Below are 23,423 nucleotides of genomic sequence, written 5' to 3'. Positions count from 1 at the left end.
AAGACTTGGGTATGATAATTAGGTTTTCCAATATTACATAGTCAATAAATATTACTTTTTTATCACTATGGTTGATGGGCTCCAAGAAATGGTGTTCAGAAAACTCATAAAAGGCAAAAACAACTGTTTAAATGGTCACAACAACGAGGGTAGTTGCATTGGGTGTAGCAATATAATTCGCAATTGTGGATATCCTTCATGATAATGGTATGTTGTTATACAAGCATAAATAACAGGGGAAAAATCTTTTTTGATGCTCTTAATAAGGAGTAATATCGCCGGACATTACTACATAATTAGCTATTACTCTAAATCTTTAAGATGGATTTATTTCTAACATTTTTTTTATTAGTATATTTATTTTGTAATTTTATGATTTTCACATTTACTTTATTTGTAATAATTATTTAGATCTCATCCATTGAGATATATCTATCATGTGCCCAATTGTATATAGCAACTTCCACATGAAGAAAAAAGGGGGATTATATTTTGATTAAACTCCAGGTCTGGCTTGTATTTTGAAACCTAAAGTTATGTCATATTTCACTGATTTTCGATGTAAGACCAAGAAAATATTATTTGGATCAATCGATTATTTCATTATTCTGTATTTATTATTCATTGTTATTATTAGTTATATGATTGTAATTGTACATTTTTTAGTATGTAGATTATATTTAATTAAAACCTTCTTTTTTAAACTTCAAATATATTTCGAAATACTCTACTTTGTCGTTTCATTAGTTATTATTCTGAGAATAAGGTTCATAATGAATTACAATTTCATGGAGTGTGACGTTATAAAATCTACTGTAACGGATAAAAAACGTTAAGTCAATTATACGTAGTATATCTTCATTAAACATTTTGCTAATAAATACATTCGTTATACCCTCAAAAATCATAATAAAGGAGGCAGATGATTATCACATAAGTATTTTAAACAATGATACCATATGTCTTCCCCCCCCCCTTGCACGCGTTTTTCTCTACAATATTATCAACTTTACTAATGATACATAACCATGATTTCATTAAAAAAATGATTTGAAAGAATTTAAAAATAAATAATGGATTCTCCCCTTCTCGAGCTGACGACGTGCGAGGAGGAGGGGGGAAAAAAGACATATGGTATCATTGTTTAAAATACTGATGTGATTATCATCTGCCTGCTTTGTTATGATTTTTGAGGGTATAACTAATGTATTAGCAAAATGTTTAATGAAGATATACTACGTATAATTGACTTCGACGTTTTTTATCCGTTACAGTAGATTTGAAAACGTCACACTCCATGAAATTGTAATTCATTATGAACCTTATTCTTAGAATAATAGCTAATGAAACGACAAAGTAGAGTATTTGAAATATATTTGAAGCTCAAAGTTTAAAAAAGAAGGCTGTAATTAAATATAATCTACATACTAAAAAATAAACCATTAAACATATAAGTTAAATATACAAAATTGAACAATTAAAATCATATAACTATTAATAATAATAAATTATAAATACAGAATATTGAAATAATAGATTGATCCAAATAATATTTTCTTGTTCTGACATCGGAATTCAGTTAAATATGTCATAACTTTAGGTTGCAATACACAAGCGAGACGTGGAGTTTAATCAAAAAGATAATCACCCCTCTTCTTCATGTGGAAGCTGCTATATACAATTGTGCACAGGATAGATATATCTCTACCGATGAGATTTAACTTATTATTAATAATAAAGTAAATGTCAAAATCATAAAATTAGACAATAAATATACTAATAAAAAATTTTTATAAATAAATTCATTGTAAAGATTTAGAGCAAAAGCTAATTATGTAGTAATGTCCGGCGATATTACTCCCTATTAAGAGCATCAAAAAAGATTTTTCCCCGTTATTTAGGTATGCTTTTATAACAACATACTATTATCATGATGGATATACACAATTGTTAATTATAATGCAACACCCAATGTAACTACCCTCGTTGTTGTGACCATTTAAACAGTTGTTTTTGCCTTTTATGAGTTTTCTGAACACCATTTCTTGGAGCCCATCAACCATAGCTAAGCCTTTAGTGATAAAAAAGTAATATTTATTGACTATGTAATATTGGAAAACCTAATTATCATACCCAAGTCTTAAAGCGAAGTAAGTAGTCTCAGACAAACTAGTTGCAAACCATCCAAAGCTACTACCCCGTTGTTGTGACCATTTAAGCAGTTGTTTTTGCCCTTTACTGAGTTGTGTATCATAATTCTTGATATGTTTAGCTAAAATAGAATCATATTTTATGGTTAGATTTAAAAAAAATTGAATACTTACTGTGAGATAGTACAAAATTCAGAGTTCCATTTCGATATTCGTAAATACTTTTTACTGATAACTTGATCGTCATTTGGTGTGGATGACTCAAAACATTTTTATTTGTATTTCTATATATGACATCAGTACCAACGTCCTCCATTAATTTAATGATGGTTCCTCGGGAAGGGATATGTTTACCCTTGTATTTCTCCATAAATTTTTTGAACGTAGATGATTAGCAATGGATAATGTTATATTACATGCAATAAGCATCGTTGTGAGATCAAAGTTAAAGTCTGACTTGATGTATTCATCGTCAAATTGATTTTATAGATTAATATCCATACTCTTGTTATGAGATGAGGATAATGAGTGGCGTGTAATTCTAGACAGGGGACTAAAGGCACATTTATATCGACAAATCCGACAAACCATCTGTTTCTCATCCGGTAAGTATTTTCCAAATTCCTGGGCCTCCATTTTCATACATCCAGACAGAAGGCGACGTCATTTTGGGGGTTTTATTCAGTTCTCTATCGACTATCACCATCTCATATTATATTAATATTGAATAATAAAGGCGGGAATGATAACGTTCATGATTGATAGAAGAAGATGTATATTATTTAATCAATGATGCCATAAGTAATTCTTCTTTTCTCCTCGCACGCTTTTCTATTCTTACCAAAATTATCACCCGTAGATATAACTAACTCACCTGTTCTCTCTCATTATGACCCGTCTCTGCCGTTCGTGTTGTCAAACAATGCCTCGCCTGTTTGACTTGGGGCTATTTTAGAACAGTTGGAAAATGGTAAGGAGCGCCCTGTGGTGTTTGCTTCAAGAAAGCTTATCAAAGAGCGAAGCTAATTACTCGCAAATTGACAAAGAAGTAACGGGAGATATTAATGGGTTGAAGAAGTTTGAAATATATTTGGTTGGTTGTCAATTCAAGAATAAGACGGACCATAAACCACTTCAATATATTCTCAACCCATGTAAAGACTTGCCAAGTGTTGTCTTGGTCCGTCTCACTATGTTTTGAATGTTGTTACGGCGTTTTATTATACATCGAGCATGTGAAAGGCATCGATTATTCCAACGCAGATGCTTTTTCCCGTGTACCAGTCGACGATCCTCCGTATCTGGATGACAGTGCTATCCTCTATGCCTACCCCTAAAGAAAGAACAGTTTATCCCTCAAGAATGGCTTGTTATGCTGGGGTGTCCGCCTCCTCCTCCCTCTTTATTGGGTACTACTACTTGAATTCACATATTATTGAATACTTGGGGTATTACAACAGATAAAAACGCAATAAGGTCACAATACACAAGAAAGTTCTGTAGATAATTATTGAATCCCATTGAGAATAAAGAAATAGTATTAAGCATTGTATAATTGGGTCTTGAACTTTCAAATGGCACAGGCCTGGTGTTTTTAGAAGAGAGCTGGTACAATAATGTCTACTATCAAGTGTAGTGGCTTCAACAGTACCCAAAATTTCTTCTTGATTATCGGGTATGAAGGATGATGTATCTTCCAGGGTTATTAAATATTGGTCTCCGTTCTTCCGTTCAACTCACTATATAAGCAGTACAAGTTGCAACAACTTCAACCTACACAAAATTTATAACAACCTCATGTATTTTGGAAATACATAAAATAATAGAATAAATGAATTTACCTCTTTTCTAGGAAAATAAGTTCCTGGACCTTCGAACAAGTATGAATCTCCAGCAAGACGCTCAGTTTTGTCTTCATCAGTAAAATTTCTGATAACATTTAAAAGAAGTGCATTATATGAATGTACGATTGTTAAAGGCGTTACTTCAACTTTCAAATTCTCTCCTGGATATAATGGAAAAGGGTCTCTTTGTAATCGAATTTCTTCGTCTCCATGAGATAACTTAGTTTGGCCGAACTGATCTTTCTCAATAGTACCATCTTTTGTTATAACAGGGTTTGATACAACGCAATAAGATCCTGGAGGGATTACTATCATTTGAATGGGAGGGAGGAGGACAACGTCATGTTCCTTCACATGGTAAGTTTGTGGCCCAGTTTCAACGGATGTAACGTTAGTGTTTTGATCCAGGACGTGCATGTAGAAAAAAGGAGGGATTCGAAAGAATGAAGGTAAATCAATTAGATTTGACATATTACTATGGGAATAAATAGAAAACTATTAATGAAAATTCAAAAAGGAAAGAATAGGCACAATAATACGTTTCCTATGATTTTTAAGCACTTACTGTCTTCTCATAGGCTCATGAGTAAGGGTGATAATTTTGGTAAGAATTGATATTTATAAATTATACGTCTTGATTCTTAAAGGGTAGCAACAGAAAGAGGAGGATGTAAGAGAAGTAAAACATGTCGTAGAGGTGCTAAATTCAGGGTGACCAGATTCTTATTGTTAAGTTTTGGTGTTTGTTTCTAAAATAGCTAGGGTAGAACGGAATTACAAATGTATAGCAACGCTATGACAAAAAATCTATAAATAAAAATTCCTCCCAGATTTTTTTCCCCCTAATACTAATAGATTCATCATGGGCAATCTGAAATTTTATATAATAAATATTATTTTAGTTTACTATTATAACTAGAGAATATTGATATTAATACGATAATACAACACAAGGAGATTTGATATCATACAATAACTTTTAGAAGTCCCTTTCTTTAGAGTCACGTCCCAAAGTTTAGGAACGACTGATCTGAAGAAAGAAGGGTAGTTTCATTAATTTTGTAGCATGTAGAAGTGATATTAAATTAAGGATAAAGTAATTTCGTATTTCCCGCGCTCTTTTTTTAAAATAAGTATATCTTGTTCATTATTGGTCACCTTCTATCATACGATAATGCATTGTAAAGGTGTGAGTATGTACTACAAACGCTTTATTGACAGTATTGCGCTTGGCTGGTTCAATGGGGTCGACAAAATTCCATTCGTACACTACAAGGAGTTGGGAGTTCCAGCTCCATTGTCTACGGCGCCGGCAAGTCCGGAACGTCGAAGAGGAAGAAGGGCTCTGTCAAGAAGCTCAAACTACATCCAGATGAGTTAAATAACTGCCGACGTCATTTCCCTCAATCCCATAAGGGTCCATACAAGAGATCATGGGGATTCACACCATACTGTCAAGAGAACAATAAAAAAAAGTGGATGGAAATAACATTGTGAGGGCAAAGAGGCCACTTTTGACACCATCAATAAAAGAACCCTATCTTTTTCGTTCCAATACTACTTTTTTTTGGAACTTTTGGCCCCCTCCCCTACATCTCTGATGCCAACCCCTTTGACTACATCTTTTGGTTGCATGTCGAGGGAAGGCTTGCAGTTTCCTTTGTCCAAACACAAAATTTGCGAGATACCATTTCGAATTTCCAAGTGTTTTTGATGAAGTTATTCTATGGTTTAGTTATCACGTGTGTACAAAAGTACTCAAATTGAATAGATTAATACTCCGAACAACCCGCTACCAGGGATGAATATATAACTAACAACAGGGTAAAAATGAATATCCCCAAATAAATAAAGATACAAACACTTTTTTTAAGTTTTATCAGTCAGGTTACCCGTTTTTGCATGTCATACGCACGTATTTTTTCAATTGATATTCCGGATACTAATATATTTAATAACTAAATTTAAATTTCTCGTTTCAGTTTGTGAAGATAAATGGACATTCTGTAACAGCATGACAGAATTGTGTTCCCTTAACCATACTAGCGAGAACTGCCAAAAGACATGTAAGCTGTGCCTAGAACACATTGATACTACAACAACTTTTACCACATTTAACACAACCCCTTCAGGTAATCAAATGTTAAATTTTGCAATTTGATCAAAAACATCAAATGTCATATACTTCAGATTGCTTTGACAAGTTCGATACGTTCGGTGAGTATCTATCCTATTGTTCCGATAAGATGATCGTTGATAATTGTCCAAGATCATCTAAGTTGTGCCCAGGGCAAGGAAAACCACAACTAAAAAGCCTGACACAAGTAATAAGTTTAGAATTTTTTAATATTTAATATGTATCGTTTACTTTTGTCATAGACTGTGTCGACTCACTCTCAAATTGTGATAGTCTTGAGGATTTTTCTTATCATTCTTATTTAAAAGAAAATTGTAAAGTCACTTGCAACAATTGTTAAATCCAGGTTAGACTCTTTAGTTCCTTTTTAACACTAGATTATTTATTAAAACTTAATACTAATTTTGTTTAAGATTGAAAACAAGGCCGGATTTATGATAGTAACTGAATGTGGGGACACCCGAGCGCCGCGTAAACACACTACAAAAAGTTTTTAACTCTTAACGACAGCTCCAGCGTCCCACAAAACCTCCGCAGAGAAATTGCTCAAAACATTTAGAATCGCCATAGCTCATGGACAGCACACTCGAGAGTTATTCTCGTGAAATTGGTGTGTGTACGTTCGCACCCTGGTGATTCCTCGGAGAAAGAAATATACTACATATATATATATGGATTCCGCCAAAAGATTCCTAGGTTAGAAGGAGTAATTGTAATGTTATAATGTTTACTTATACAAAAACAGTGCAACACCATCTAACCAATTAAAGATACATTAAAAAAACATCTATACATGATGTATGGAATTGTGACGTCAGAATGTGATTTTTAAAATGACATTTTTTAAGAAAAAATGGCAATGCGGGTTTACTAAATTTTTAAAGGCTAGCTGCTTCGATGTGCTACTTTCATTTTACGTTTTACCGTGACTCAAACACCTGAGAAAGTCAGTTATCGTCAAAGGGGATAGCCCGGTGACGTAACTCGAACTTATAGAGCTCTACATTTAATGATTAAATAAAATGGAAAAACAACGTAGATCTACTAAAGTAGTAAACAATAAACGGTAGGCTCTCCATTTCTCTCCCTGCTCTAGCTAACAGAATAATAATAGAAAGGTTTTGTTGATTATACACATAGTACGTTCAAATGTTTTGATTCATTTCTCTTCGTTGAGGGTTAAATTTTCCTTCTTCTCTTTTACAGGATTTAAGTATTATTATTATTATTCTCCTATTGGCTACTTGTTTCCCTATGTTTATTGTTTATTATCATTTATCCGTGATGAGTGTCTTTATATCTTAGGATCCTTGTTCTCTAGGATCACTGGCTTCTATGTTGCCTTAGAGGACATTACATTATAGAAAATGATTAATATTCGATACCTAAGGCGCTCTGTAGACGTTTCCTTGGTCGACAGTCGAGCTCACATGAGCCACTTCGTTTAATGGACGGAGTCGGACTTTCACAGAGCAAGGAACGAACTAACGTCGTTCCTCTGGAGGAGAATAGGATTTTTTCCATGGACTTTCTGTAAACGCTTCGTTGGATTGAGTGAGTCTAATTAATTGGGATCCCATCCCACGACCATTAGTTGCTTCCTCGTGGGAAGGACATGGTCAGCCTTCCACGAATGAAGCATCAAGCCTACTTGAGACCCAGAGAATGCGGAGACCCCATACCCACGACTATCTGTTGCCACTTCAGGGGAAGGACAGAATCCTCTCTATACACTCTTTTGTTGGAGGATATATCAATTAACCACGTATAGTTTCTAAATAATGTATAAGCATTTTTTGTTGATCTGAGAGAATTTATTAAATCTAAGACGAATAAATTGTTATTCTTGAATTTTAATATCGATTAGAAGATAGCTAAACAATTTTTCTAATTTTATTACAATTTTTTGAGGTATGTGTAGCTCATCTTTTCATATTAATGTCACAATTAAGATTTCTACTATCATTTTTCTTGGCATAATATTAAGTAACTGAATCAAACAATGAGAAAATAAACTTTGTAATGAATGATTAAAAAAAAATTATAGCATAAATAGTTCTCCAAAGTCACAAACAAGTTCACAACATTGAGTAGAAAATAGTTTTCCTAAATTATGACATTGAAAAAATAGAGACCTTGATTTTTTTATTTCTTGTTACAATTTGATACACCACAAATATTTTGATGATCATATTAAAACAAACGTTTGTTGGAGAATAGAGACCTCCTCTGTTTATTTTCTCCAAGATTTGATGTTTAGACTCTTCGAGACCAGATCCATTTTTAATAACTTTTCCCGCCTGGATAAGGCATAAATTTTGAGCAGAAAGCCTTGCTGATGATGAAGCTTTCGTAGTTGTCCTCTCACGTTTTTCTGTAGATAAATATTTTGGAAGATTAGGGAAAATTATTGCAAGAGCAGACGGTTTTAAATAACGGTTCCGGAGTTTAGGATCCATAGACGACAACTGCTTCTTCCGACGATCTTCTTGACTCGACGTAATAAAATCCTTATCTTGAAAATGGAGGGAACAAACTCTTGAATACTTAGAAGGTGCCTAAGCTCCCTCAGTTTTCCAAGGTAGGGCTCTAAGCCAGGCACTAATAAGAATTCATCTTGTGGGAAGGAGTGAAGAGAAGCGGTAGGATCCTTGGGTTCTTTTTTATATCTAATCCCACAACTGGGTACACAACAAGCTGGCATGATTTAAAAAAAAACAACACCTATAACATGGCATCAAATTTAGTATCATAATAATAATATTATCATATAATAATTAATACTACGATCCTTATTAAAATGAGTAAAACTGATGTCAAAGAGTATTTGAAGAGCCCATTTAATCAAATTAATCAATTTTTTACTTACAAAACTTCTCAAAATTAACTATTAGTTCTCCGATGATATTAGATATTTATCTTTATTAGATGATGATGAAGGTAATGAGTAATGACTAATGATGAACAATGACAAAGTTTGATTAACATTAGTTGAATGAACGTATAAATATTAGCACTCAAGGTGGAAGGAAAAAAACGCTGGAAAAGTGCGTGAGTCTTCCGTGTTTCTAGAATTCCATGATATTTGTATACCTACTAAATAAAAAGTATCAGTTCTTTTTTTTTACAAGTTCTTGGTTTTTAATCGAGCGCACTCAGTACCCTCAATTCTCAGACGCTATCTTCGATTTTGTGATTACTAGTCAATGAAAGTACATTAATTACTTAGTTTATAATAAAATACCAACATTGTATGTATTTGTTAAATACTTAATATTAAAATATAAAAACGGAGTATAATAAGGTAAATCGCTAAATATATCATATTAATTATAATCAATAGGAAGCATTTAGGTCTAAACAGTATATAAATCAACAAGTATCGGTAAAAGCAACAATATGTTGGAGATCCCAATCATACTGACGATGTACAAATTTTATATCATATTTTCTCATTTCCCTGCAGTTTCTTGACAGACTCCAATGAGCCCTTTTGCTGCATCAATCAAATTAATTGGTGTTTTACCATCCGTAATGAGTGTTGACTTCAAGCCCAAAGACTTTAACATCTGGATTTGATGCTCTCTTGGAAGAGCCGACATGGAAAGAAGTGTTTGAGGTCCAACAGCATTCACCATTGCATTAAACTTTTCCACTTCAAGCCTCATTATTTCTGTTTGTTTATCTATTTCTAGTTTGTTTTGTTTCTCAATATACTCGATTTCGGCATCGCGAGCTTCTCTAAGGTGAGTAAGCTCTGCTTCAGCTTCAATACCTAGAGCTTCAGTCTTTCTTTTTGAATTTTCAATTTTAGCCTCAGCTTCAATTTTGTTCGATTCAGCTTGAGCTTTAGCATCTGCGCTGGAGTGACCAATGGCCTCAACAATAGCACAATCAGCCTGCAATTCCAAAAGTTGTTTACGAGATTTTTCTGCCTGTGCTTCATCTGTGATTCTTTGTCTTTCCAATCGACCTTTAGCTTCTTGGTCAATTATTTCTGCTTCCCTTTTAGCTGCAGCTTCTTGGGATTGAGTTGTAATTTCTATGGCAAGGGTTACAGACTTTTGGAGTGAATCTCGTGTTCTTTGATCAACAGGCTCAACACTTTGAATATCGATGGATGTAACTATAAGGTTATTGGTGGGGAATTCTAGGACGCCCTTTGAATTATTTGTATCATTGTCTCCAAATACAGCAGAGCGAATGATCCCCGCAGAATTCTTATGGAAGTTATCGAAAGAAACTGAGGAAACTGCTCCTCTCACTTTTGAAGCAATGGATTTGCACATATCTCCGATAAAGTCAGGGACACTAAATAACTTTGCTCCATTATCTTGATTCTTTTCACCTTTAAATTGCCAATTGTAGGAAAGCTTTAACTCTAGTCTGGCATGATCAGCAGTTTCAACAGTGACATTATCAGAACAAAAATCTGGCCCTAACAGTAAAGCAAGTGAACGGATAAGATTGGGCCGTTTTGGTTTTCCTCCACTAAGAGATAGCTGAGTAAATTCCTCATTAGGTTCAAGCATAACTAAATCGGGACCATACACTACTCTTGATTGACGACTCTTATAGTCATATACTTGAACTGCCGCATTGTGTGGAACTTTAAAGGTTATTACTCGAGTAAGATCGACATCTTGAACTACTGTTGGGGTCGAGCCAGTTTTAGCAGCTCTTTTTTCTTTTTCAGGATTAATCCATTCCCCTCTATCTGCTGTAACATCCCGATTTTTATTCAATAGAATTTGTACCATGGGTGATAGATCCTTTTCCCAGAGTTCTTCATCTTCTTTAAGCATATAAGTTTTACCAATAACTGACCTTACAGAACCAGTCTGAATGTTTCGAACGTAAATTCCTTCATTGTCATGCAAGGGTATTGCTTTTCTTACGTCTATGACTTCTACCTCAATAGTAGGAGTATATTCCATAGTTCCTTTTATCATCCATCTGTCTCCAGGTTTTCGCATTTCTGGGGAGTCACTGACTTGTCTTCGTAATTAACCAGGGACTTTAAGACAATACCCTCATCCTCACCAAGAATGTAAACTTCCTTCACACCATCTTCAAGAATTTCTCCTGGCTTAAGAAAAAATGAGATTTCTCCTTTGACAATTTTTCGATGACCAAGCATGGGTTTCCCATCTGAGCCATAGGGGTTAAGAATGGTACAATAATGTCTACTATCAAGTGTAGTGGCTTCAACAGTACCCAAAATTTCTTCTTGAACATCGGGTATGAAGGATGATGTATCTTCCAGGGTTATTAAATATTGGTCTCCGTTCTTCCGTTCAACTCCAAATGTATCTTTAAAGGATGCATTAGCCTTGACTAAAATAGCAACATCTGTTTGTGGTATGTGAGCTCTAACAATCATAAGAACATTTTCATACGCGAGAGGGAGATAAGCTCCAGATTTTCTAACTAACCATTCCTCCCCTGCCACTCTTTTACAACCAGATCTGTCCAAAGTTTCTCGAGTAGCACTAAGTTTTAAAGCTTCATTCTCATGTATGACTGTAGCAGTAATAGTTTTAACAACTTCCACCTACACAAGATTTATAAAAACATTATGTATTTTGAAAGTACATAAAATAATAGAATAAATGAATTTACCTCTTTTCTAGGAAAATAAGTTCCTGGACCTTCGAACAAGTATAAATCTCCAGCAAGACGCTCAGTTTTGTCTTCATCAGTAAAATTTCTGATAACTTTTAAAAGAAGTGCACTTGATGAATGTACGATTGTTAAAGGCGTTACTTCAACTTTCAAATTCTCTCCTGGATATAATGGAAAAGGGTCTCATTGTAATCGAATTTCTTCGTCTCCATGAGATAACTTAGTTTGGCCGAACTGATCTTTCTCAATAGTACCATCTTTTGTTATAACAGGGTTTGATACAACGCAATAAGATCCTGGAGGGATTACTATCATTTGAATGGGAGGGAGGAGGACAACGTCATGTTCCTTCACATGGTAAGTTTGTGGCCCAGTTTCAACGGATGTAACGTTAGTGTTTTGATCCAGGACGTGCATGTAGAAAAAAGGAGGGATTCGAAAGAATGAAGGTAAATCAATTAGATTTGACATATTACTATGGGAATAAATAGAAAACTATTAATGATAATTCAAAAAGGAAAGAATAGGCACAATAATACGTTTCCTATGATTTTTAAGCACTTACTGTCTTCTCATAAGCTCATGAGACATATTATTATTCATTACTAACAATGTTATGTATCTTTAGAATTGATGCGTTCCTGGAGTTGAAGTGAATTCTATCACAATATCAGTTCACCAACTCAAGACTATTAAGAATGATGCGACTCAAAGTATGTACAAATAGGAATGAAATGGGTTGACTTGAAAAACTCCCCAGCCTATTATAAATAATCAATATACTGATTATTCTATTCGTCTAACAAATAATTCATAAACGAAATACACGCAACGTTACGAAATATGCGCAAATATTATAATCTTAACGCAATTTCTCCTTGCCTGCCCTCCCAAGCAAAGACCAACAACGTACGTACATTAACCTAGTAGTAATATTCCAGTATTTTCTCTCCCTGAATAAATGTAAAGGGTTAGCAACACTCCTCCTGCCTTTGTTTTCTAGGCTGAACGAGTCTCCTCATACAAATAAATTCATTGATGAGTAATTCATGATCAAAATTTTATCAGAACGGGCCCCATGCCTTAGAAATATCCAGTTAAATTAAAATATTTTTACCTTATCGTTCCTAGTTTATTTTCTATGATTGTAAAGTGATTACTTATTAATGGATTCTTGAGAACTAAGTAGACCACCCTTTAACTTATTATATTATAATTTATATGCCTTGATAATATACCTTGACAACCATTCAGATTCTATTCTATATATACGAAATAACAATATGTCACACGAGAGTCACTTGATGAATTTGGAAAATCGATACTTGAAACAAAATGAGAGAATATCACCTCAACTTGAAAATTCCTTTCTTTCTTCCAACTCTACAAAAAATAGAGTATTGACATCCATCCAGATTCCTCTACATAACACCTTTCTTCTGGATCTTAGTCAAGGAAATACCACAGAGAATGTGGTGGAGAATATCAATGGTAAGACTGCCACAGATACCGAGTTCCAAGGAATGGAAATTCAAGATACTAAATCCCTCTCCTCGAATCAAGAAACTGAAGTCTTTGAGGAGATACTGGATGCACCACCTGAAATGGAGATGTACCAGGATGAATATCCAAAGATAGAGAAGCCAAGTTTACACAAAGGATTTGCAGAAGTTCCAATTTCCATTCAAAAACAGGATCCTGCTCAACTTCAAAAGGTCTGCAATAATAATTAAATTAAGATTTTGTTGAATTTTAAGCATTGTCCTTCGTTTTCAGTTTGAACTTATGCAAATATGTACAACCTCGCTGTTATCCAAGCCCAAATTGCATGAGCCAGAAGACCTTATACGACAAAAAATACTTAGTCTTTGTGAGGAAGTGGTGTTTAAGGATTCCGTCTTTATTCTTAGGGTACAAATATTGAAAGTCATCAGTCTGGGTCCCTAATAAGTATTATTATTTTCTCTTTAGCTAGCTTTATACTGTCGACGGGAATGTAATTTTCGAGCAGGATCGTTATTACTTCTTTCTTTTGCCAGTTTTCATGGTAATTTATATAAAACCTATTATTATGACTACTTTCAAAAATGTATAATGACTCCAAGTGAATGGGTATCCATTGCTGATTTTGTTGCATCTTTTGAGAGGGAAAATAAATCCTCACTTCCTTCAATGCTCAGAAAAGCTATGACTAAGAAATTTTCTGATTTTGACGAATATCAACTTGCCAAATATCACAAAAAAGGATGTTCAAGAAAGGTAATAATTTATTTGATTATTAATTAACAAATTGTTATCAAAAAAAGTTGTTGTCTATTTAGAAAAAGAAATCATCAATCAATGAAGACGTAGTGCTATCAGATGACGACAACAATGATGATTTGAACCTTCCATCATCTCGTAGTTTCAATATTAAAAGGCTCATAAGATTATTGCATATTCATCATCCTCAAGAGTTCGTAATGCGTCTTCTAGGAAAAAAATATCCCAAGTCGGAAGACGAATTTAAGAAGCTTAAATTAAGAGGGAAATTTCAACCGGAGAAGGCTGGAAAAAGAATGCGTTTACAAATTCCATTCACTTGGGAAACTCAAGTTTCTATGTATGTAAATGCAACTCATTTGATTAATTAATCATTATAGATTAACAAATCTGTATTACATTTCCTTATAATATGTAGACACGGCAACAAGCCGCAAGTATGGCATGATCTGATTTTGAGCAAAAAAATACCATATTTGGCTATGATTCGTAATTTAAGAAATATGGTCTTATCCGGCATTAATGAGCATCAGCTAAAGGATATCATTTACAGTATTAAAAATCTAAGTTCCATACGATCTTCCAAAGTATTTCTGCATCAGTATCTATGCGCTTATAGTGCGATGAATTATATTGGAGGACTATTAGAACATAAGTATAGGATAATGAGGAGACGGAGAAAGGAAAAAAGTAGTAGGACTAAGGAAAATTGGACTCAATCAGATAGAGATTTTTCATCTGAATTGCAAGATGTTTTAGAGGAAACTGCTCAGTCATCAATTTTGAGAAATTTGTCACCTATTGAGGGACATTCTGTAATATTTTTAGTCAATTATAAAAGCAAAGATGATGCTTGGAAAGATTATGGATTCAGTGGATTCAATGGTATCTGCTTATTCACTGGTTTAATGATTGCACAAGCATGCAAGTCATATAAGCTGCTAAGCTGTGGTGAGAATGGAGTAGAGGAACTTGGAAAGAGAAAATTAAATAAAAAAATATTTTCTACTTATATTGATAATTATTTTCAGCATGTGTGGGACAATTGTGGAAATATTGAAATGGTTGGAAACTACTTGTATAGTATTAAAGACAAACAAAAAATAGACAATTTGATTATAATTTTCCGAAAACCTCCGGAAAAAGATACACTTGATAAATTTATTAAGTTTATCGACTATTACCGTCGTACGTCAGTTTATTCATCTATGATGAATTTAGCATTATTGACGATTGATGGAAGTTTGCCATATCTTTTCCCATTAGAAAGTAATAGTCGAAATGTTTCCATCTCTGGATTTGGAGACGCTGCACTGAAGACATTATCCCAATTAAGCTCAGGGAAATCCCAACTTGAAGAAGTTGAAAGCATTGATTCCAAGTATAAAATTTATAACAAAAAGCCTCTCATTACTCCAATTGCTCGTCCAAAATCTCGAATACAATGGACTAGAGTTAAAATTTTTGTGTCTTCAACTTTTTTGGATATGTTTGGTGAAAGAAACTTATTAAACTATTGTGTATTTCCAGAGCTTAGGCGTAGATGTCGGAACATTAATGTGGAAATAACACCTCTAGATTTAAGATGGGGCATTCCTGAGGATCAAAGCTTAGAAACAAGCATGACAAGATATTGCTTAGAACGTGTTCAAGAGTCAGATATATTTATCTGCTTTCTTGGTGAGAGATATGGGTGGAAACCAAGATACTCACTACCAATAGAAAAACAATTCTTATCTGGCAATGCAGCCGTTATTGATAGATTCAAGAAAAATTCTATATCTATTACAGAATTGGAAATAAGACTGAGAGGCTGGAAAAGAGCCCATTTTTATTTTAGAGATCCTTTAACTCTGAGTTTGATAAAGTCTGAAAATGACATCTCACAATTTCGTGAGTCAATTAATTCAGAAGAGAATGGGGCTTTGAACCAACTTAAGGAAGACATAAGAAATTCAGGTTGTCCACTTTATGAAAATTATAGAGCTTCATCCTTAAGTAAGAGTAGCTCAAATTCTGTTTTTTCTCGCTTTGATGAGGATTTTGTGAGGACTGTTATTGACAGACTTTGGAAAGATATATTGGACATTGCATCGAAAGAATTGGTCACTCGTGTCGATTTCATGAGTTCATTTATTTCAAAAGAGACTGAAGAGTTTATTGGAAGGACTAAGGAACTTGAAAAGATGACCGAAATCATTTTATCTCATAGAAATAAATTCAAATGTATTGAAGTTCAGGGTACAGGCAAAACAGCTTTTCTTTGTAAACTGGCAACTATTCTGTCCAATACGTCAGATGTAATCGTCATTCCATTTTTTTCTGATGGGGTCATGGATTCTTTTTGTATCATGGAGTATTTGGAGCATCAAATTCTGCAACTTCATTCCAAAATTAATATTGATGATTACACTCAAAGCTCTAAAGATGATAGCTACTTATCCTTTATAAGAGTTGCAAAATTAATCAGTCAAATTCAAACATGTGGAAAGGTAGTTTGTATTATTGTTGACGAACCACCGAAAGATAACGTCTCTTGGATTCCTTATTGTAATTTCCCTCCTGGAGTTCGTATTATTGTTTCGTCTAATAAATCGGACTCTTTCATGAAGAAACATCTCTTGTCAAGGCGCAAAAAATATCATTTGGATGTATTTGTTTCTTTAGATGATATTAAAGACATTAGAATAAAGAAGGAGCTGGTTAGTAACTTTTTGAAAAAAATGGGGGATAAAGTATTAAGTGAGGCTCCTCTTAATAATGTGCTTCGCTTAGCTGCATCCAAGAAAGAATCAGGGAATATTAAATACCTCAAAACACTCTGCTCAGTTCTTGTATCCTCCGATGCAATAGTGAATGGGAATGAAAAAACAATGATTAAAGAACATATACCTGGAAATCTTCAGGATTTATATCATTATATTCTTGAAAGAGATGATGAAGATAGTCATATCCTTGAGCCAATTCTTAATATTTTATATGAATGTGAAGGTCCATCCTTCAATCAACTTATGAGAGCAACACAGAATATTTTAGGGAAGACTGTTTCTTCTATATCACTTCTTAGATCTCTTAATAGACTAGAAATTTTTATGGAGCCCTCACTTAAAAAAGGTTTTTTCCTCAAAGATTCTTTTAAAAACAGTTTTCTTAAAAACTATCTTAATGAAGATAAATATCGAAGCTTGTTGTTCAAGTACTATTTGATGGAGTTTGAAGAGGATATCAAGAATTCTGATTGCATTCATCCATATTTATTGAATTCTCTTCTTCAATTATGTATTTCCATGGGTAATAATTTATTTTTGAGGGATTTGTCTTTTATTTATTATTGGGCGAAAAATGGAGTTGAATCCATGGAACATTTTTATCATCATTGCGTAATATCAAAAATAGCTGACAGACAATTACTAAACTTTTTACAAATCTACTCAGAATCCTTAGTTCACAGCCCAATGCTCACCTATCAGCACGGGATAAATTCGTCTTTAGTGGATGGTTTGGGGCACACATGTCTTTTGGAGATGAATCATGATAGAGGTAAAGACAATTCAACATTTCTCATGCTCGAAATTTTGAATAAGGACATGTCGATGAAGATTCCAGACATTGAAAGAATGACAAGTTTTAGTAAGCTTATAATTTTGTGTGCGGCTACATATGAAGACATATGGATCTATGGGACAGATGACTGTGTCATCGTTGAACAAAAAGATAAAACTATGTTTGGTCTCTACGTTCATTCCCCTGTAACCTCCTTATCATTTGTTCGTGGGAGTGAAGTAATATCTGTAGGTCTACAAGATGGAACAGTATCTTTCTGGGACATAAATAAAAGGATAAATGTATCTAATCATGCTCAAATCCATTTGAAGTCCGTTTCCAGCATATTTTTGATGCCGTTGTCAAGGAGTATTGTGTCTACTGGACTTGATGGTAATTTTTTTGTATTCTCTTCAACTTTAGGAAAATTTCAAATGACTGGTAAATTTTCTCACTCATTACCCATATCCTGTGGTACTCCAGTTAATGAATCCTCAATTTTAGTGGGAACATGGGGAGGCGAATTGTTGCGCATAAATATTATTGATAATGAGGTATCCCAAAAAGGGCTGTGTTGTAAAGGTGCCATATGTGATATTGCTGTCAAATTGAATGTAAATGATGGGATACTTGTCAGTTGCTCTGATACTGAGGGCTACGTTTATATTGCTGATATAAATTTAACGCTGAAAAAGTGCTGGAAACTTGGTTCACCCTCATTGACTCTTACAGGGAATAAATTATCATTTTTATCAGAATCTGAAGTCTTAATTGGATGCTCAGATGGTTGTATTCGATGTTTTGAATTTAAATCATTTAATTCAAATTTCTATGAATATTTTAATGATGTTGTCAATCATCGATACCATAAAATTTCGGGGCAATACAAAATGCCAACTTTTGAAAATGATGCTGTGGTTTGTATGGATTCATATGAAGGCAAAAAAGTTTTGGGATATAATTCTGGTTGGATTCGTTTTATAAATAAAGCCCAGGTATCTTTTTCCATAAAATTGATCAACAAAGAAGGAGAACTTTGTCAGGCTCTCATGTTTCAAGAGAATATATTCATATTAATTACAAATAAAAACAGGCTATTAAGCTTTAGATTTAATGAGGAACTTAGAGAAATATATGATTTGAGAGAAATCACCCATGTCACATCTGACATTGAATATTTGAATTTCATCGTTCCAATATCAAGAACCAAAGGAATATTCATCTATCCGAGAGAAGATAACAAGTTTGAGATATATCAAATACCTGAAGAGGCTCTTAATAAAATAAGAAAGCGGCGAAGAATAGACTCAGACATAAAAACTTACACCCCAATATTGACTTCTGAAAAGTATTTTGATCCAAACAATGACTTCAGCTCACCTGTAAAATTTATTAATTATAATAATGGATATATTTTTGCGGGTGGCAGAACTCTATTGGCATTATGGAAATATTCTTTGGATACTAATTCATTGGAAAAAATATTTCAAGATTACACCAATGATACCGTAATTGACTTGGTTTTGAAATCATTGCCAAACAAAGATGATACATTCAGATGTTATGGAAGCTATGAGGAAACAGGTCTTGTAACTTTTGACATTAAGTTAAATAGCAAAGGATTTAAAAAAGTGAAAAATTTAGTTATTGACTATAAGCTAGGTGGTGCTGACCAAGACAACTTGATTTTCTATAAAAAAGGAGACCTTCACAAGTACTTATCAAAGGAAGAGTTTTTTCAGATCATGCTGGATTCAAATTTGAATATTCAATATCACCGTAACTCAAGAATTGTAAGAAATAATTCTCATGACGAGGAATACTTTGTTCTTTTAAACGAAGTCATCGATCATATGGTTGTTAAAGCCCATGACATCCCATATAAACCTGATATATTGTCTTATGGATTTAAATCTATAAATTATCTTGATGAAGGCTTACACTTTTGCACACCAGATTCAAGATTGCAGTTAACCCTAAAAAAAGAAAAGAAAATCGAAGAAAAAAATCAAATCTCGTCCATATTAAATATTCCAGGAGGGGATGATCGAAATTGGATCATTTTATCGGCTCCTCACGTTTATTTGTATGCAATCTCCGATAATGAAGCTGTCCAGAAAAATCAATTTGATATTCAAAACGAAATGGAATTTGAAATTAATTCCGTGTGGAGAGACAATGATGATTCAATTATCCTATCTTGCTTCAGCAAAGTAGAGCTATTTTCTGTAATTTTGTATTCAAATGGATCACAAGAAAAGAAGAGAATTTGGTTTAACGATTCTAAATTGTTTTCAGCAAACCCCTTTTCTAAAGACATCGATGAATCTGAAGACGAAAATACACAAGATAATGACGAAAGTATGTCAAATTCAACCAGCAAACAGGATGATGAGAATAGTTCCTCCTCCTCAAGTGATAATAGTTCCTCCTCATCAAGTATGTATGCACGAAATAGTTTAATTGGGATTGATTGGAACTCAGGGTACAAACATGGGATTGTGACTCTTGGATTTGAAGATGGAAGCAACCAGAAAGTGGATATAAACGAAACTAATGAGCTAAATTCATATCCATATCTTCGAGCAATTGATTCTCTCGAACCTTTCTTCCACGTAAACAAGAGTAGTTTCAAGGTTAATTTACGCAATGTTGCATCCCATGTTCAAATGAGTGAATCTGTTGATATTTTCGGCTCTTTTGACGGGCATCTCTTAATACAATCTGGAAGTATTGTCTATGAGCATTTAAGCCATAAAGATACTGTTACTTCAGTGATTAAAATTGATGAGTTCACATTTGCTTCTATCTCTCTGGATAAATATTGTAAAATATGGAAACTAAAAGAATCAGACAAGATAGAGCAAATAGGAGAATTTCTCAGTCAAGTGCCTTTATATAAAGGAGGGTTTTCTCGATATACCAAGTGTATAATTCTGGGAGGAGCTTTTGGTGTATTATACTTTCTTAAAATGAAATATTATGGTTTTTCCTTATAACTTTTCACTTAGTTAAATCTAACCATACACAAGTATGTACCTACAAACTTGGATATCCTTTTCTATGTCCCCAATTATTAATATTTATCCTTAATCAAGGGTAGTTTAAGGAATTATTTTATATTTTGTTGATCTCAAATAAATCAAAGTTTTTTCTTATATGCGTATCTTATGTTTATGAAAAATACAATACATACATTTTGTGTAATGTTTTGCCTCCCATTAATTAACTCATTAATTAGAAAAGTCAATCCAAAAAAAAATTAAGTTCCTTATTCAATTCCAGCAGTACTTGAAGCTTTGATTACGAATCTGTAATATGTTTTTTCGTAATAAAATTAACAATTGGAAAGAAAAAAAAGTTTTTGAAGAAGTGGAAGATCATGGTAAAAGAACTATTTCAACGAGATGGATGGTGACAAAAAAAGAGGGTAAAAGAGAAATGTATCTTAATATCAATACTGGCAGCAAGAGGATTTGAAAAACTTGACAATGAAATCCGAGCAGATTCACCTAACTGTAGCAAAGAAGGATTAAGAATGGCAATGATGTTGATGAACTCAAATGGTTGGATTTGAAACTTTTGGAAAATTAATTTTATAAAATACTGAAATGTTTTTATCATTTTATTATTGACTTGATTTTTATATATATCGTTTTTCATGTCGAAATATGGCACTGGATCTTAGTTATACGGTATAACTTATACCCTAAACACTTGATTTTTTTTAAAAGGCTTTAAAGGCTAAACCTTCACTAATTGAAAGTTTTAATGGTCATATTCGTGTTCTACGGCTTAAATAACATTAATAAATGTGGGTTTCAGCCTGCGGGCAAAAATGCTGTTGAATTATGTAGTATAATATCTGGTTGAGCATGTCTTTCATTCGATCACTTCATGTAAGATTTAGATAATTATGGATAAATATTTATATATTTGAATCGAATCGTCCCTCTAGCTTTGTTTTAAACACCTCATTAAAATAAACAATAATTCTATTGGACAAAACAAGAGCTTGAGATTTTATTTTACTAATAAATAGAAGGAACAATAAGAAGCTTCAAAGAAGACTCACAAATTCATTTCTTTTTAAAAAGTTCATAATGGAGGCTTGTTTATTCTTTGGAGCAGTTGTTTCTTTCATTTTCTTTGGTGACTTTGGTGGAGGTTTAGTAATCACGGACTTGATAACATTTCCACGACCACCTTCCTCCTCCTTCTCTTCTTCTTCACTTTTATTTTCATATTCCTCTTTGGTAACCATGTAACCTTCATCATCCACGTACTGTTTTTTAACAAGTTTTCGCACTTTCCGCTTTTTGGTAAAAGTAGAAGGTTCTTGGATTGTTGGAGTTGAAGGAATTTCGTCCTCTGATTCACTTTCCAATTCCTGAAACAAAGTTTTGAATAAATAGATATATTTATGAGACAAATTTTTAAAAAACCACAAAAACAAAAATCAACATGGTAACCGTGTCAATTTGAAGAATATTTGAGAATAGAGCTGCTTAGCTGTGAGATGAAGGAAATCAGAACAAATTCCACCAGTTCGAGTCCAACAAGGATTGACAATTATAACTCCACAACAAATCCTTAAGTTTACACACCTTCTTTTATGAGCAAACACGAATATTGTGTATTTTCAATCCCAATTTCAACAAAAATCAGCTCATTTATAACTTAGTATTTATGTTTTTTAACGCTTTAAGTGTCATATTCCGTCTAAAACAGAAGCATACCACCCATTTCAGTGAACACAAATAAATCAACCCTTTCTCACGCTTCCATGCCCCACATTAAATTTCGCACAAATTTTTTCAAACAAAGATTAGTAACCCTGGATTTAAACGCTAATAAAACAATTTAGAAGGTAATTTAATAATGAGTGAAAAGGTGAATGGCCCATTTTGTAAAATAAACTTATAAATTTCAATTGAATTAATATGTATTCAATTATGACCATTAAAATATATTTGTGATGAGGGTTGAAGGAGATAAGGTCGTCAAAAGCTCAGTATTCAATAATCATTAGATATTTTCTCAATAGATTGCATTGTAAAAAGTTTGAGAACAACTGATATTATGCAAAAAAATATAAATCCCATTAAATGTTTGATAGACCAATTAATTGGACAATTATTGACTTTTAGCTAATAATTACAAATGTATGAATACTCTATGGCAAGGGCTTACAACTAATTACGTAGCAAAACCCATCTTACTCATGGTTCTAAGAAGAATCGTTCAGTATAACAATGAACTTGACAATCCTAGCGTTCAGGAAATTGAAAAATTATTGGTCAATCTTAAAAACGAAAGAATAATCGACTATGAAATAAATAGTAAGTTGTCTTACTTCATTGCGCTGGTCACTAATGTACTTAAGTAATCAAAATAGGGGATTTTTTTAATAATTCGGATAAAAGCTACAGTTGCCTCAAACCGAGAAGTCTTCTTAATCTGCATATAAAGTCTCATCAATTTTGTCTGGATATGAAATGTTTTCAAAGGCTCAAACAAGGAGTATGTTATTTATTAGCTAGTGGCAATAAAATAAAGCAATTAACTAAAAGACAGTCTATATCAATTATAATATAAGAAGCAAACATTAATTAAGAAACTCATAAATTAAAATATGTTTACAATTATGGACAAAGGAGTTCACACTCGAATAAATACCTTTCGTGGTGGTGGTGCAGCCTCTTGTGTTCGAAGAGCGTCTTCCCTTTCTTCATTCTCCTCTTCCTCACCAGACTCTGAATCAGAGATAACCTAAAATTTGATTAATACAATAAACATCTACAATGGATTAAATGTTTTTCTTATCATACCTGTATTCGTTTCCGTTTCTTAGACAGACTT

General features: G+C 33.3%; 1 protein-coding gene, 2 long non-coding RNA genes and 1 pseudogene across 3 annotated transcripts; 2 read left to right on the top strand and 2 right to left on the bottom strand.

The window, feature by feature from the left end:
* Positions 1-1,357: 1,357 nt before the first annotated feature.
* LOC139906443 (uncharacterized) lies at positions 1,358-3,710 on the bottom strand. The gene is made up of 3 exons (XR_011781964.1): positions 2,325-3,710; positions 2,134-2,272; positions 1,358-2,071 (listed from the first exon to the last, which is right to left on the bottom strand). It is a non-coding gene; the product is annotated as an uncharacterized lncRNA (long non-coding RNA).
* A 1,968-nt stretch (positions 3,711-5,678) lies between these two features.
* LOC121125581 (uncharacterized) lies at positions 5,679-7,988 on the top strand. The gene is made up of 5 exons (XR_005866692.2): positions 5,679-5,818; positions 5,977-6,126; positions 6,185-6,318; positions 6,374-6,477; positions 6,545-7,988. It is a non-coding gene; the product is annotated as an uncharacterized lncRNA (long non-coding RNA).
* Positions 7,989-9,033: 1,045 nt separating this feature from the next.
* Positions 9,034-12,461, bottom strand: LOC121125576 (major vault protein-like; annotated as a pseudogene).
* A 273-nt stretch (positions 12,462-12,734) lies between these two features.
* On the top strand, positions 12,735-20,768 carry LOC121125574 (uncharacterized). Its single transcript, XM_040720768.2, has 5 exons — positions 12,735-13,471; positions 13,533-13,667; positions 13,728-14,015; positions 14,078-14,358; positions 14,437-20,768. Exons 1-5 carry the CDS (start codon positions 13,040-13,042, stop codon positions 20,558-20,560), a joined length of 7,260 nt encoding a protein of 2,419 aa, XP_040576702.1. The 5' UTR covers positions 12,735-13,039; the 3' UTR covers positions 20,561-20,768.
* Positions 20,769-23,423: the final 2,655 nt, after the last annotated feature.

This window comes from Lepeophtheirus salmonis, chromosome 10 (assembly GCF_016086655.4).
Source record: "Lepeophtheirus salmonis chromosome 10, UVic_Lsal_1.4, whole genome shotgun sequence".
Lineage (NCBI taxonomy): Eukaryota > Metazoa > Arthropoda > Copepoda > Siphonostomatoida > Caligidae > Lepeophtheirus > Lepeophtheirus salmonis.
The sequence above is the reverse complement of the archived record's forward strand: the minus strand, read 5'-3'. Positions and strand labels throughout refer to the sequence as shown.